Source organism: Prosopis cineraria, unplaced genomic scaffold (genome assembly GCF_029017545.1).
Source record: "Prosopis cineraria cultivar Desert tree isolate PC_DT_omini unplaced genomic scaffold, ASM2901754v1 PC8, whole genome shotgun sequence".
Taxonomy (NCBI): domain Eukaryota; kingdom Viridiplantae; phylum Streptophyta; class Magnoliopsida; order Fabales; family Fabaceae; genus Prosopis; species Prosopis cineraria.
The window spans coordinates 8,523,997-8,541,598 of NW_026555339.1; the positions used below are offsets into that span (position 1 = coordinate 8,523,997).

At 31.2% G+C, this 17,602-nt stretch overlaps 2 protein-coding genes and 1 pseudogene across 2 annotated transcripts; all 3 read left to right on the forward strand.

The window, feature by feature from the left end:
• The first annotated feature begins 4,695 nt into the window (after positions 1-4,695).
• Positions 4,696-5,900, forward strand: LOC129317236 (receptor-like protein EIX1). Its single transcript, XM_054961603.1, has 2 exons — positions 4,696-5,780; positions 5,876-5,900. The coding sequence occupies exons 1-2, from the start codon at positions 4,696-4,698 to the stop codon at positions 5,898-5,900; spliced, it is 1,110 nt and encodes a 369-aa protein (XP_054817578.1).
• LOC129317626 (receptor-like protein EIX2) lies at positions 5,848-7,447 on the forward strand (annotated as a pseudogene).
• A 5,202-nt stretch (positions 7,448-12,649) lies between these two features.
• LOC129317026 (leucine-rich repeat receptor-like serine/threonine-protein kinase SKM1) lies at positions 12,650-15,865 on the forward strand. The gene is made up of 2 exons (XM_054961333.1): positions 12,650-15,052; positions 15,577-15,865. The coding sequence occupies exon 1, from the start codon at positions 12,667-12,669 to the stop codon at positions 14,173-14,175; it is 1,509 nt and encodes a 502-aa protein (XP_054817308.1). The 5' UTR covers positions 12,650-12,666; the 3' UTR covers positions 14,176-15,052; positions 15,577-15,865.
• Positions 15,866-17,602: the final 1,737 nt, after the last annotated feature.

A 17,602-nucleotide genomic window follows, 5' to 3' on the forward strand; every position in this document is an offset into this window, starting at 1 on the left:
TAATTGGGATCCAAGTTTTCTATAAATCTTCAATTGTCAGTTTAAAACGAATTAAAATTTGTTAATTATTATTTTAAAATGTCTAAACTTCCCAAATATAGTTTTAAGTGTCTAACTTGAATGTAGCTCCTATTATTTCTTTGAAGTTGTTCCTGTTTCGACTAGCATTTGAGATTTATGGTCCAAATTTAAGTTTTTTTTAAATAGTTAAAGTATCAGTTATTAATTAAAAGAGCCAAACTTAGAATATTATTTTTATTTCACAATTTTTTTACATAAAAATTTAAAATTAAATATTTTTTTTGTTTTTGTGTTCTCATTGAGTTAGCATTGAACTCACATAATTCATGTTCATTTTTCAAAATAACACGTCCGAGAAAAGGTATTCAAATTCAAAAGCGATGGGAACTCAGGACACTTGAGACAAAGTTGGTTCAATTATCTTTGCTACTTGCATGTTTATTTGCTGGCATAATGTCGTCAACGATTGTTTTTTTGGGCATCTTGATCAAACATAGAAACGAGTTTAGAAAAATTTGTTCTCTTTTCACATGATGATTAAGTTCATTCAACTAATATTTTCATGCATGCATGTTGTTTTCTGGAGACTTGCAAAGTTATTTGAATTGTTTTCAGTCCTAAGCTGTTTCAAAAATATTACTCCCTTCATTAAAAAATATAAAGCATTTTGTAAGAAGTTGGATGTTAAAAAATATACGGCATTTTTAATTTTTTGAGGTATAATCATTACCTTTTTTTTTTCAAAAATGTCCCTATTGATAATGACTTTATATTTATTGTAGGGTGTTTAATAGGAGTAAATATAAAAAAATAGGGTTAGTTGAAAAGTAGGTAACTACTTTATTGAGGGATAAAATTTGATTAAAAATACTTTACAATTTTAAACAAAGAGAGTATTTGATTATTATATTCTATTTACTTCCTATCATAAACTTCTAATAAACTGATTTTTTATTATTATAAAGAAGACTATGCATCAAAGGACAGAGCATTCACCAAATCCATTGCACAGAAATTGCTTGAGGAGAAGTAATTAATTCAAAAAGAAATTGGAACTCAAGACTCTAGAGCCGAAGTTAGTTCAACCATTTTTTTTAGTAATTTAATTCAGCTTAAGGACAAAGCTTTTGATGCAAAATTGTCAAGGGGGAAAACCTTCCTTTTTTTTAATTAATTTAGTAAAGGATGAACCAATATAAAATACACTCATTTCTTAGCAACTTCTTGAGAAAGGGATTCAAATTAAAAATATTATGCTGGGAACTCAAGTCACTAGAGATAAAGTTAATTTGAATCCTTTTCTCAAGAAGTTGCTAAGAAATGAGTGTATATTATATTTGTAACACACCAAAATTTTTTTTTAAAATAATTTAACTCAACCATAGTTGGGTTACAGCCACCCAACACATTTTTATATCAATAATTTCAATATAATATATTTTATAATTGGCTTCAACTCACACACTATAACATTTCATATAAATTTTTACCTCCCACATGCCATTAGGCTAAATCACATTTGTCCATCCTTATACTCCCAACAAGTAAACTAAATCACATTTGTCCATCCTTATACTCCCAACAAGTAAAATAAGCAATTTAATAAATTTTCAACACAAGCCAGTTATTTGACCTTATAATCATGCCATTTTAATCAATCCAAAATAAACTAAATATTAAAATTACAGTCATCCAAATTGTACCAAAAATAGAAATAGTTTGAAAGGCATGATTACATTTATATATTCATATAATTGACAATAAACAAAAACACCTAATATTGGCAATATAACACATTATAAATCATAAATTAAATACCCAAAAGAGACAGTAGATCTATACCACTAAGCCTCTGGGACTCCTCCACGTGTCACTCGTGGCTCTTCTCCTGAAAATTTGTTAACCACATAATGAGACTCAAAAGTCCCAGTAACCAAAGCCAATTTATGATAGTGTATACAAACAGTTAAGTGTGTGCTTACTAAGTGAGAATTAAAAATAATATAATTCCAACAAATATAAGAATATTACAATATACACAAACAACCATCCTTATATCCCTCCATTAACCTCGAGCCGTAGCCCTCACTCAGTGCTAAATTATCCGGCCAAAGGTAGATTAGCCCGAGCCCTTACAAACCACCTATTGAGTTCCAATAGGGGCGTACCACGTGGCACATAAATACAACAACAATAGCAAGTCTCCCAACACCTCCCACAATAATCAAACAAATTCATAATAATATTGCACAATTATATAATATTACAAAATTTATAATTTTCTCAATAATCACCCAATTAACATGAAGTAACACTAATCATAAATTAAAAGCATGGTTACCTTGTGGCTTTTTCAATAAATTATTCCTTAAAATTTCTCTCTCACCACAATCTTCACCAGTAATACAATCTACAAATAACATATCATTTATAAATATTAGTTTCAATTTTTGAAACTAATAAAATAATTCTAATAATAGAATTAAAAATATAACATAATTCCTAATCTCAATCTTAATACAAATCTATAGTTAATACTATTAAGTAAAATTTTTAACTTCTCTTTTAATTATCAATAAACATTAATAATCTAAAAATCAACTTCTAAACTAATTTTTATTATCAAAATTTTCTTTTTATTTCATAAATTCGTACCTAAAATACCCAAAAATTAAAAATTAAGTCTCTAGCTTAGAATCATAATCCTATAGCCATAATAATTCATTTCTCATCCCAAATAATCATCTAAACCTCAATAAATTAACATATATTTTCAGATCTAGTCTAGAATTTGATCCATAAGCCACAGATTCAAAGATCATCAATAAATTTATACTCTAGAACATTTATTATACTACTGGCAACCTCAAAAATCATATTTATTCAACATAAATTCATCCCTCTTCTAGATCTTAAATTTTCTACCACTACAAACTCAGAAACCAAAGAAGAAGGATGACTAAGAAAAAATTTTAGAACACTTACTTAGTCTTGAAAAACTTAAAATCACACCCTAAATATTCTATTAAAAACTCTTACCTTAAAACCAGGCACCGGTGAACTTAGCTCACAGATGCTCTCTCTCTACCTCAGCTCACGCACGAAAGAAGAAATGAAGAAATGAAGGAACAGGTGAGTTTTTATAAAAATTCAGTGGGTCCCACACATTTTTTTTATTCTTTTCTCTCTCTTCTTTCTTTCTTTCTTTCTTTCTTTTTTATTATTTTATTTTACTATTGATGCGCAGCGGCCGAAAGTTTTCTTGTTTTTCTCCTTTCTTGTTTTTACACCTTTTCTTTTGTTTTTTTTTATAATAATAATAATAATTTAATAATATTTTTTTATTATTTTTATTATTTCTTTTTATTTATTATTTTTTTTAGAATTATATCCTAAGTTAGATTTAATAATAATTTTCTACTAATTTATTTACCTCTAAATATTTTTTAAAATTTCTATTAACCCAAATTAACTATTAAAATTTAAATTGAGATGTTACAATATTGGTGAAAATTCAATTATTATTTTTTAATTGTAATTAAATTGTAAGTTTACTTGTTGGCATTATTTAAAAGCAATGGACCAGCAAGTTAAAGTAGACTCTAACTTAGTGTATTTTGGGGGGAAAGACTTTACAAGCGTGAGATAGAAGCAATTCATGGACAAAGCATATATAATTAAAATTTACAAAAATGAATATATATATATATATATATGAGGGAAAATAAAAAAAAACGAAAATATTTTTTGTATAAATTTGATTTTTTATATAAATATATAGTTACATTCTTCTTATATATTAATAGATAGAAATCAATTTCGTAATGAATATATTTTATTAATTTTCAGTCAAATATATTGAAAGCATGTGAATAGGAAAAGAGGAGCTGGCTAAAATAAAGTTAAAAAATGTGTTGGAAATTAAAAACTTGTAAAGTATAACACCACTTCCCCAGTGGCTTGCTACCATCCCATACCCTAATTAATTTGCAATTTTCAAGACATGAATTTGCGAATAAAATTCGTTAATTTATTAAAAAAAAAGGAGAAATAACTTATCAAACATATCATCACTTTCAGTAATTTACTGTTTTCATACAAAAATTTGAAAACCTCAAATCACTAATTTCCAAGTGAGATTCGTTAATTTGTAACAGAAAATTGAGAATGTAACTTGTCAAATATCACTACTTCTTGTAGTTTGTTATTCTCATTCCTTGATTTATGCAATTCAACGACAAATAATTTGCAAGTTACATTCCTATTGTCATATAAGAACAATGACTGGGCATTTAACTTTGGATTGAGATTACTTCAAAGTCTGAACTGTTTATTTCAATGGTCACTAACCGCAGTAACAAATTAAGGACATGGAACCGTGTCTTTTTGTTGACTTTTTCGTTGGCCTCATTTGAATTATAGAACAATTTGTCGCCTAAAACAAGGATTAAATTACTCCTGTCGGTGTAGAATTTGTTTTTCTTTTTTGATAATAACATCTCTCTTCCCTGCAACATTTGCAAAGGGTATTAGTCTCTAGTTTTAATAAAATTATAATCATGTAATGTACTGACAGATAAATAGCAAAACATCAACTTCTCCGACGGATATTTACCTTGCGGGAGCAACCCTTTTCGAAAGTACTTGCTTTGTAATCAAACGACCATCACCGACATGCTTAATTTGTCATCACAAATGTCAGTTCTTGTGTTGATGCTGCTATGTGCTGTCACATTCCATAGAAGCTTCTGCTGCCATGACAGCGATCGAACTCTGCTCTTACTCTTCAAACAAGGCGTTGTTGATCCTTCCAACCGCCTCTCCTCTTGGTCTTCTACGAACCAACATTGCTGTGAATGGCAAGGTGTTATTTGTGATCCCTACACCAGCAGGGTCCAACAGCTTGATCTGCACAACTATAACTATATGGAAAGTGGCTCAGAATCCTTGAAAGGTGAAATCAACTTATCTTCTTTACTTGCACTTGAATTTCTAGAAGAATTGGACTTGAGCCGCAATGACTTTGAACGAATAAACACACCATCTATCAATACTTCTGTTGTTTCTCGTACTCATTTACCTGCAAATATTTCTCTGCTCCATCACCTGGACTTATCACAGAACATGCATAATCTTCGCGTTGATAATCTTCATTATTGGCTCTTGCAACTTCCTTCCCTCACATATCTGGATCTCAGTGGCATTCATCTTCCTTGTGAAATGAAATGGATTCAATCATTAGCTTTGTTACCTCTGGAGGCCTTATATTTGCGTGATTGTAATTTGACCAGCTCCATTCTATCTATGGAACATGCCAATTTTAGCTCACTTTTATATATTGATCTCAGTCTAAATGATTTTACATATGGACTACCTAATTGGTTGTTCAATCTTAGCAATGACCTCTCCAATCTTCAACTCGGTCACTGCAGTTTGAGAGGTCCATTTCCAGATATTTCAGGCTATCGAAAGCTGCAGAACTTAGATCTATCTAGCAACAAACTCAAAGGATCAATACCTGATTGGCTTGGCCAGCGTGATGGATTGATTGGCCTTGATCTTTCTAATAATTCGTTTCAAAGTTCCATTCCTTCAAACCTCTTAAATGCATCATCTTTAGCAATTTTAAATATTAGCTTCAATGACTTGAGTGGTACACTTCCGAAAAACCTTGACCTTGACCAAAGGCACTTTGAAATTTTGGATTTGTCTCACAACTCAATTAGTGGGGATATATCGAACATGTTGCTGGATGGTGGGTATATATTGATGTCATTTAATAAATTTAAAGGACGGCTTCCTCGAATATCAGAGCATGTCATAGCTTTGGAGTTAGCTCACAACTCTTTTTCAGGATCCTTATCTTCTTTATTGTGTGACCCCGATCCACGTAACAAGTACATGTTGGTGTATTTGGACATATCAAATAATTATCTGGTTGAAGAACTTCCAGAATGTTGGAGCAGTTGGGCATCTTTGTCTTATATATACCTAGGGAATAATCAGATGGTTGGTCAAGTTCCTCCAAGGATGGGTTCATCGTTTTATCATCTGAGAGCACTAGATCTGCATAATAATGGCTTTTCTGGTCATGTACCTTGGACTTTTTGTCATTGCACATCTTTGGTGTTCATCAATTTAGAAGGAAACAACTTTTCCGGAAATATACCATCATGGCCGCAAAATATATCAGTTGTGAAGCTGAGATCCAATCAATTTACAGGCACCTTTCCTCCCCAGCTCTGTAGTCTCTCTGCTTTGATTGTATTGGATCTTGCAAATAACAAACTTTCAGGATCAATCCCTCATTGTCTGCTCAATATAACCCTTATGATTTCAAGCCGATTTCTTGAAAATGCTTTAAGCAAACAAGATCAACTTGTATCAACTGGCTTTCCATCTCCACAAGAATTCAAAATTTATTTGCAGACAAAGGGTCAACAATTACAGTATGATAAAAATTTGAAGCTCGTGCGAAGTATTGATCTATCAATGAACAAATTCACGGGAGAAATTCCTATCCAATTGTTCAAGCTCACTCAATTACAATCATTGAACTTATCGTACAATTATTTGACTGGAGAGATACCGGAGCAGATTGGAGAGATGAAAGATTTAGAGTCTCTTGATTTCTCCCATAACAATCTTCATGGGAACATTCCTCACAGTATGTCTGGTCTATCTTTTCTAAGTGTTTTGAATCTTTCATACAACCATTTTAGTGGACGAATTCCACTGGGAACTCAGCTTCAGGGTTTTGATGCATGGAGTTATATTGGAAATCTTGAGCTTTGCGGAGCTCCTCTTCCAAATAACTGCACAGTACCAGAAAAATAGATAATATAAAACAAGTTGAAGGAAATGATGATGATGGCTTTTTGAGGTCATTGTATCTTGGGATGGGAGTTGGATTTGCGGTGGGATTCTGGATAGTTTGTGGTTCTCTGTTCCTAAACAGAACATGGAGGCACACTTATTTTCGATTCATTTATGGTGTGGTAGATCGAATCTATGTCTTTGTGGCCATAAAGCTTCAAAAATTCCACTGAATCGGAATATGAGGTAACACCAGGTCAGTTAAGAAGTTAAAAAATAAAAAATATATATACTTTGGTATTTATGTAGCGATTTATATGCAACAGTTAATTGATATTATTCTTGTTTGTTTTTCGTTATAATAGTCAGTTGATTGAAGGACTTTTTACACTGGCATACATCCCCAAAGCTTTGCTAGTTAAGCTCTTTGATCGATGGAAGTCAGGCTATTAAAGTGTTGTCATGTTGAAGGGGGAAAAAAAAGTATGATGATGTTTTGTAGGATGTGTGTATGTCATTGTGATTACTATATTTAATTTGTGTTGTTCAGATTTTGTGAAGTAAAATGCTTGATTTGGCCGTTTGTATGAATTTGGTGTGTCCAATAATTATGAGAAGGTGATGTCATATTTTATTTAATCTCCCAGTGTCTATCTTGAGCCAATAAATTCTGATTCATATCAAAGTTGTCACAATGCTTGTTATATGGATGTCAGCAGGCGGTTGATCAGACTTGAGAAAGCTAAAACCATTTATCTAAATCAGAGAACGGATCAATGCAGTTATGATCTTGGGATAAAAAAAGTTTTCAAGTAATTAGAAAAAGTCATATTTGGCCAAAAAAAAAGTAACTAGAAAAAAATGTTTAGTAATTGACATACTTACTTCGATCATATTTATAAGTCACTTCTATCTATTTCATTAAAACTAAAAAACAATTAAATCTTATTATCTATATTTTAAAATTTAGTAAGTTTCTGTCTCCCTCTTATAAGGGCAAAAAAAAAATTTTTTAAATAATTTTTTCTAGTATATAACATGGGCAGTAAAAGTAAAGATGTACACAGAAAATAAAAAAAATCCTCTGTAAATATATAGAAAAGCAAAGTTTGTCAAAGGAAACAAATTAAAATAATTATAACATGTTGTGGCCTATTAAAAATAGACCATATATTAATGAATACAATATGAGAGTTGCATTCCATTAAGCAAAAAAAATTATAAAAAAAAATAATGCCAGAAACAAGTAAAAAAAAACAAAGAGAAAAATTTCTCCCTAATTTCGTAAACAAATGGCATTTTCTAGCTAGTTTGCTAGTGTAATTTATAATGTTAGTGAATCATCCCAATGCATTATGCTTGCTCAGCCTTGAGAAAAGTGATTCAGACGCAATGGCAACTCAAGACTTTTGAGACAAAGTTAATTAATTCAATTATTTTTACTGATTGTATATATGCTTACTTGTTTGCGTAATTATGTCGTTAATTTTTTTTTTTTTTCCTTCAGCGTGTTCTTTACTTCCTTTCGCTTTCCAATTACGCGTGCATGCATATATCTCGATCAAAGAGAGAAAGATAGAAAAACTTTTGAAATATTTGTTCTCTTGTAACGTCATGATGAAGTTCATTCAACTTCTATTTTCATGCACTTAGTTTTCTGGACACTTGCAAAGCTATTTGAATTATTTTCAGCCCTACTCTGAAAAATATTATTTGATTATTATATTCTACTTGCTTCGTATCATAACTTCTGACGAACGGATTTCTTATTATTTGGCCAACTTCTTTTCATTTGAAGATAGCATTAACCAATTAGCGATGCAAAGGAAATAAATAAATAAATACATAATTACCTAATTACGTATCATTTTATTTTCAACAGAGTTTGGATTGAATAATCAGATATTATACAATTAGATGTTAATCACTTATAATATTTCCTTTATTAAGAGGAAAGCACCTCTGCCAACAGATGTTGATCTAGTGGAGAGGGTTGTATTTACTTGATTAAATACGCGAGAGGTGTTAAATTCAAATTCACGTGAATGTAAAACACAGTTTTAGGAGACCTAATCTTAATTTGGTTGGACAATACTATAATATAATCCAGTAGTATTTATGCAATGGAAATTAGTTTTCATATATAAAGTAAAAGAAGTGATTTGGCCAACATAAAACAGTTAATTATAAAATATTGAATGTTTATAAAAATAAAATAAAATATAGAACCGAAATAAGAGTTGATTCCAATAATTTTTGAGCTCCATGATAATGTTAGACTTAGAACATAAAAATATCTTCATAGCTAATCACATCTAATGCTAATTACTCAAATCAACCCACACCCAATACCTTTGATTTCTTTTGTACTTTGAAGCATTCAAAAATTTCATCGTGTCATGTGGAAATTTAAATTAAATTTAATAGGCTCCATTAAGGCTGTACTTGTAATTATAAAGAAGACTATGCATCAAATTAAGGACGGAGTATTCACTAAGTCCATTGCACAGAAATTGCTTGAGGAGAAGTAATTCAAAAAGCAATGGGAACTCTAGACTCTTGAGTCAAAGTTAGTTCAATTATTTTTTACTATTTGTATGTTTACTGCCGGGTAGCATTATAGTTTATGCCAAATACAGAACTAATATTCAGCTAAAGGATATATAGCCTTTGATGCAGCTACAATTGTCAAGGGGGCAAATCTCCCTTTTTCTTTAATTAATTTTGTAAATGATACACCAACTATACACTCATTTCATAGCAACTTCTTGAGAAAGGGCTTCAAATTAAAAATATTAGGATCGGAACTCAAGTCACTGGAGATAAAGTTAATTCAAATATTATTTTTTAATCGTAATTAAATTGTAACTTTACTTGTTCGCATTATTTAAAAGCAATGGACCAGCAAGGAAAGTAGACTCCAACTGGAGTGTTTTAGGGGGAAGACTTTACATGCGTGAGATTGAAGCAATTCATGGACAAGCATAATCTAAATTTACATAAATGAATATATATATATATATATATATATTTGCTCTCCATTGTGGAGAAGGATTTTTGTTTCTTCAAAAAATGATTTAGGAAAAAAATTTTCTCATTTATTGGTACGAGATGTCCGGCACTCTTTGGAGGAAAGTGCAAGAACAAAAATATATTTTAACTTAAAAATAAATATTAATAACTATTCTAATTTAAAAAATGACTATTCTTTTTTTTTTTCTAGCAATGACCAAAATAGAATAAATAATTATAATTTTTCTTGCGCATATTGATTGTTTAAGGGGATTTTTGCTCCTTTGAAAATAATTTACAAAAAAAAATACTCATTTTTTAATACAAGGTGTCAAACGCTCCTTGAAAAAAAGTATAAGACTTTAATCATTTTGGTAAATTTCCCAAATATTTTAGTGAATCATGAAATTTTTGACAGATATGATGTTGAAGTGTGTTGTTCTCATCATGATGTTCATGATTTGCAAAATATGGTACAGGGACATGTAATTTCACAAAGACCCATTCTGACATGAAGAACCAGTCAAGAAACTAAACTTAGCAGTAGTGAAACTAAATGTTGCAAATTGCAATTGCATGGAGTGGACAAGAATAATTTTATGCCAGATAACTAAGAGAATTTTTTTTTAAAAAGACTTGATTTAATTTATTTCGCAAACAAAGATTGAGAAAAAGACAAGACTTGAAAAGTATATATATAATGACTTTGTTGGTATCAAGTAATTGGAGATGTTGATTAATTAACTTTTGTTTTCCATCTCCTTTCCGTTTTTGTTTTTAGAAAATATTTCTATTAAGTTAAATTGGTTATAAATTAAATTTGTTTACACATGATGCAGAAGTGGAGATTTTAAATGGAGACAAAAATATTTGGTAATATAAAAAGGATGAAGAAAATTAATTGGTGCACCTTCAAAATGACCTTCTTGCCCCTGGTGGCTTAGCCAAATTCTTTTTCTTTTTTTTTTTAATACAGGCTTAGCCAAATTCCATATGAACCAGGTCATACTAGAGATAGACGTAGAGTCGTTTCAGCCCAAGGCTCAAGCATGGACCTGGACCACAGTACTGCACCGTTTCTCACAAGTAAAGAATTGGGGGGAAAACCCCAAAAAAAAAAAAAAAAGTCGATAATTACACGTACATTGACTTGGTATTAATTTATTCCTCAAGCAAAGACTTGACAAATGATAATTGATAATGACATGGCTGGCAATTATTTCACAGCCAGAGTCTGGGCCAGAAAAACAAACTTGAAAGACTTATGACAATGACAATGAATTGATAATTTATTTCCGTGGTTAAAAAAAAAGGCAAGAAATTGAAACATTTCTTATATGGAGTGGAATTTTTTTATATTTTGAAAAAATAAAAAAAATATCTTAAATTTTGCAACAATAGATCTGCAAAAGGGAAAATATTAAAGCGGATAAAACATATATCACTGAGTAAATTTTGAAATAATCTGCTGGGATAAAATGTTGCGTTAGTGTAGAAAGGACTTCGATTGAGTGCGATTTGGGGGGACGACTTTTCCGGCGTGAATGGAGTGGAAGCAATTAATAGACCAGCATAAATCTAATTTTATGTCACTTAATATTGATTAAATTTAAGGAAAAGTAAAAAAAAGATGGCAAAATTATGAATAAATCCTATATAGTATACTTATTTATAAATAAGTCTCATAAAATTTAAAAACTATAGCCAAAACTCTTGAGACTTAAGTGTAATTTATGATTGGGATATAAGAACAATATTGTCTTGGTTATTTTGCTTTTGCTTAGAACCACAAATTCACATTTGTAAGTAAAATTTTATAATTTACCAATCAAATTTTTTATTTCATACTTGATATAATATAGAGTTTTTATAAAGTTAATTATGCGTACTTGAGTTATAATTACATGGCATGAATTATGAATTTTATATCTCAATTAAACCAATTATAGCCTTAAATAGAGATTATATTATATGAAGTATTAAAAAAGAAATTTGATTTGTAAATTATGAAATTTTATTTGTAAATTGTGGAGCTACAGTTATAAATAAAAGTTAAATTAACAAGGATAATGTTATCCTTGTATCCCAACTACAAATTATAAGATTTGGTTGTAGTTTTTAAATTTTACGAGATTTATTTGTAAATAAGTTTATTGTATGAGACTTATTAGTAATTTTTTCAAAAAATTTTATGTGCATAAGTTTGACATTTTAAAAATATATATATAATTAACATTCATTTTTGTTTATTTTTCTCGAATGCATAAATATGTTAATAATAGAATAAACAAAATTTCGTAATGAATACATCTTATTAATTCCCACTTACATTCATACATATACATATACAGATATATATTGGAAGGCATGTTTGAAAAAAAAAAAAAAGGAGCGAGCAAAAATGGAGTTGAAAAAGAGTTGAGAGGCCAAATTTCAGTTTAATTTCAGGGAATTAATAGAAAATTTTACATTTTTTTTACAATTATGTGTAATTTCATAATACTTTAACTTGATCTTGATTTTAAATTAATTGACTACTTATTACTGAAGTGATCCCAACTTTCTGGAATTTTGAAATTAAAACCCAATAATAGTTTAAAGGGATATTCTTCCTATTGCCCCCATTTGCAAGGCATTAGTCTCTAGTTTTTACAAAATTAAAAAAAAAAAACAAAAATTGTAGTCGCGGAAATAGTCAAAAAAAAAAAAAAAGGAAAAAAAGAAAAGAACTCCACGCGCAGATATAAAGCTTGGGGGAGAAATAACAAGTCTTCACTTGCAGAAAGCCCTTTCTAAAGTACTTGCTTTGTAATCAACATGCTTAGTTTCTCATCACAAATCTCAGTTCTTGTGTTGATGCTGCTATGTGCTGTCACATTCCATAGAAGCTTTTGCTGCCATGACAGGGATCGAACTCTGCTCTTAATCTTCAAACAAGGCGTTGTTGATCCTTCCAAACGCCTCTCCTCTTGGTCTTCCACGAACGAAGATTGCTGTTCATGGCAAGGTGTTATTTGTAATTTCAACACCAGCAGGGTCCAAACTCTTGATCTGGGCAACTTAAATAAAAATGGTTCAGAATCCTTGGGAGGTGAAATCAACTTATCTTCACTACTTGCACTTGAATTTCTTGATTGGTTGCAATTGGGCCACAATGACTTTGAACGCATAAGCACGCCGTCTATCAATACTTCTATTGCAACTCATAGTCATTTTCCTGCAAATTTTTCTCTGCTTTCTTTTATGGACTTATCATACAACGTGCATCTTCGCATTGATAATCTTCATTGGCTCTCTAAACTTCCTTTCCTAAAAATTCTCTATCTCAGTGGTGTTCATCTTCCTAGTGGAACGAAATGGGTTCACTCATTGGCTTTGCTACCTCTAAAGGGATTATATTTGAATGACTGTAATTTGAACAGCTCTATCCTATCTCTTGAACATGCAAATTTTAGCTCACTTTCAAGTCTTGATCTTGGTTTAAATGATTTTACATGTGGACTACCTAATTGGTTGTTCAATCTTAGCAAAGACCTCTACGATCTTCACCTTAATCAATGCAATTTGAGAGGTCCAGTTCCAGATTTTTCAGGCTATCGAAATCTGCAGATCTTATATCTATCTAACAACAAACTCAACGGACTGATACCTGATTGGCTTGGCAAGCATCTTAGATTATGTGACCTTGATCTATCTATTAACTCGTTTCACGGTTCCATTCCTTCTAATCTCGCAAACATGTCATCATTATCATATTTAAATATTAGCTTCAACAACTTGAGCGGTGCACTTCCAAAAAACATTGATCAAATCACCTTCTTTATTTTGGATGTGTCTCACAATTCAATTAGTGGAGATATATCGAAATTGAAGCTACAAGGTGGTATATTTATGTCATTTAATAAATTCAAAGGACAACTTCCTCAAGTACCGTATTATGGAGTAGAAGTTTTGGATTTAGCTCACAACTCTTTTTCAGGATCTTTATCTTCATTGTGTGGTCACATTGAGAATGGTGCCCTGCCTCAGTTGAAGTATTTGGACCTCTCAGATAATTATCTCACTGGAGAACTTCCAAATTGTTTGAACAATTGGACAGATTTGTCTTATATATACTTAGGGAATAACCAGCTGGTTGGTCAACTTCCTCCAATGATAGGTTCATTTTTAGATAAACTAAGGGCGCTGGATCTACATAACAATGGCTTTTCTGGTCAAGTCCCTTGGACTATTCATAATTGCACGTCTTTGGTCTTGATTAATTTGGAAGGAAATCACTTTTCTGGAAGTATACCAACATGGATGCCGCAAATGTGTCAATTGTGAAACTGAGATCCAATCAATTTACAGGCAGCATTCCTCCACAGCTATGTTGTCTCTCTTCTTTGATTGTATTGGATCTTGCAAATAACAAACTTTCAGGATCAATCCCTCATTGCCTATTCATAACAAGTTTTTTAATTTTAGAATTTTTTGATGATATTATAACCGGTGGTGGAGAGGGTTCTGTTCAATACCTCCAATCTTTACGTGAATTCAGAATTGATCTGCAGACAAAGGATCAACAATTAGAGTATGAGAAATTCTGAACCTCGTGCGAGGTATTGACCTATCAGCTAACAAACTGTCAGGAGAAATTCCTGTACAGTTAGTTATTCAAGATAACCAAGTTACAATTCTTGAACTTGTCTTATAATTATCTGGTAGGAGAGATACCAGAGCAGGTAGGAGAGATGAAAGATATAGAATCTCTTGATTTCTCCCATAACAATCTTCATGGGAACATTCCTCAAAGCATGTCTGGTCTATCTTTTCTAAGTGTTTTGAATCTGTCATATAACCATTTCGGGGGACAAATTCCCCTAGGGACTCAACTTCAGAGTTTTGATGCATGGAGTTACACTGGGAATCCTGAACTTTGTGGAGCTCCTCTTCAAAATAATTGCACAGTACCAAAAAAAACCAAACGATACAAAGCATGTCGAAGGAAATGACGATGATACTTTTTGAGGTCATTGTATCTTGGGATGGGAGTTGGATTTGCGGTGGGATTCTGGGTCATTTGTGGTTCTCTATTCTTGAACAGAGCATGGAGGCACACTTATTTTCAATTCCTCTATGGTGTGATAGATCAAATCTATGTCTTCGTGGCCATAAAGCTTCGAAGATTTGGCTGAACAGAAATAATTAGAGACAGCACTAGGTCAGTTAAGAATTTTTTTGCTCCAATAAAATTTAAAGTTTTCTTTGTAATAATTTTCATTTCTTAGCCTATTCATCAATGCCATAATGAATTCCTTTTCTTTTTTATGCCCAATATATCAGATGCATAATACAAGGGAATTCTCTGGTTACGCAATGAAACGACTCCCATGAATCTTTAACAAACCAATAGGATGCACAATTAGTTTCAACTGTTTTGAACTAATTAAAATTTTTGATTCTCTATTTTAAAAATTTTAGGCTCACCAAATCTCAAGTGTCCAAATTAAATTTATACTCCTTTTACATATTTAATAGAAATTGCTGTTTCATTAAACTGTAGCATTGAAATTGATAGTCCAAATTTTATGCTTCTATAGTCCGTTGTCATTCAAGAAGGGGAAAAAAAACACTTCTTGTTATATAAGATTATTTTTATCTTGCTAAAGGTTTCAAATAAAAAAATTAAAATTATATATGCTTTGTTTTTAATGTACTGATATTATTCATATTTGTTTTCTGGAGCAAAACTACACCCCCCAAGCTTCGCTAGTTATGCTCTTCGATCAGTGGAAGTTAAGGTCAAGCTCTAGCGTGGTTGCTTCAAGTGTGCAGATGCTATTGGGCTATTAAAGTGTGGTGTTGTTGATGACCAAATAAAAGATTGTGATAATGTTTTGTGGTTGTGTTTGTCATCATGTCTGTGTTGTTCAGATTACTTGATTTGGTGTGTCCGGTTATCATGAAGTGGTGTCGATGTATTTTAGTTAATCTCTCCAATGTTGTTTGTGGAACATGAGATTTGAAATTTATGTTAAAGTGTGATGTTCTCGTCATAATGTTTCTTCTTGTAGAATGTTTAATATGAGTCTTTAAGATAAACTAATTCTAAATTAGCTTTGTTTATACATCATCAACTGGAGATTAATTAACATGGTATATATATGTGTTAGTGTAATTTATTACATTCAAGAGTATTGCACAAAGTTGGCATCATGTATTGAGGATGCATTGTGAGAATTTTTATGAAGAATAAAAACCATTCAAGGGAAAATAATCACCTTGGCCTAATTTCACATAGACCCATTCTGACATGGAAGAGCTCTGTCAATAAACTTAGCATAGTAATGAATAACTAAACGTTGCAATTTCATGGATTGACAAGAAGAATTTTGCACCAGATAACTAGGAAATTTTTCAACCAAGATACAAAATTATATTCCTAATTACGATCACAACATAAAGATAACCAGATAGGCAGTCATAGAACATGACTTAATAAAAACCTGAAGAAATAGATAAGAGGTGATATCCTAGGCAACTTATACCTTCATTTTCCTTCAGTTTAATCTCAATCTGTCACATCGACACCATTATTATTGGAGCTAATTAAGGGGCCATTCTAAACACAGACAAAAAAGTAATCTCAATTTTGCAAATTTTGTCATTAAATCTGAACTTGGAAAGCATATCATACAGCGACGTAACACTTGTGATGGAGGAAATATTCCTTTTTTACGTCATAGCAAGTTCCTTGAGAAAAAGTGAGTTAAAAGTAATGCATGGGAACTTAGACTCTTGAAACAAGGTTCAATTATTTTAGTTGCAACCCTGTCACGAACTCCGATCCTGATAGGCAAAATTACAGAAAATACTAGGAAAACTATAATATTCAAAAGGAAAAATTCACTAGCCAAGGCTTAAAGCAGCAGCTGGTTCGGCTAAATCCAATTACAACTGAAATATGAACGCATCAACAACTAAATGCAAAAGAAACAGAAGAGAAGCAGAGTAGAAAGGCCAGAGAGAAGAGAAGCAGACTCAAGGAAGGAGATGATTCACAAAGCTCTTCAATGCCTCCATCATGCTCTAATTTCTCCCTAAATATTCTCAAAATACCAAGCCCATCAACATTGGATGGCCCATTCGTATTATTCCAAGCCCAAAAATCCATTTGCTGCCTCTATCATTCCTATTGGGTCCATTCACGACAAACCCTCTTCTAAATATTTTAAAAATTAAACTTGAGTTTTAGTTAGATCTAAATTGTTAAAAAATTTTAACTCGTATCTTAATAATATAATAAATAAATAAATAATTTTTAAATGAACTTGCCCTTAATTAAGGTTTCGCTCTGTCATCGGAAGAGAGCATGGTATAAGCAAGGTGACAGACAACACAATAACGAACTAATAAGGTGATTTGAACTCACTGGGCAAGGGGCTGTGTGAATACATAAATCTTTGTATAGGTCTTTTTGGAAGAATTAATTAATTTTGACACGTTTGAATATAACCTAGTTAAATGATATATAAAAAAATGTAACTTGATAAAGTTCTTTTAAATTTATTTACGAGATTAAAGACTACCTTAAAAATAACAAATTATTGGGCTCTTATTCTTCACCAACCTGCTGTCATCAAATTTGGTGTTGGCTGAGAAATTTACACGGGTCGTAAAACTAATATAAATATAGTTTGTTTTCATTCTTTTAAAATTATAAGACATTTTTAATTAATTTAGACCTTTGGATGTGTTAGTTAATATTATT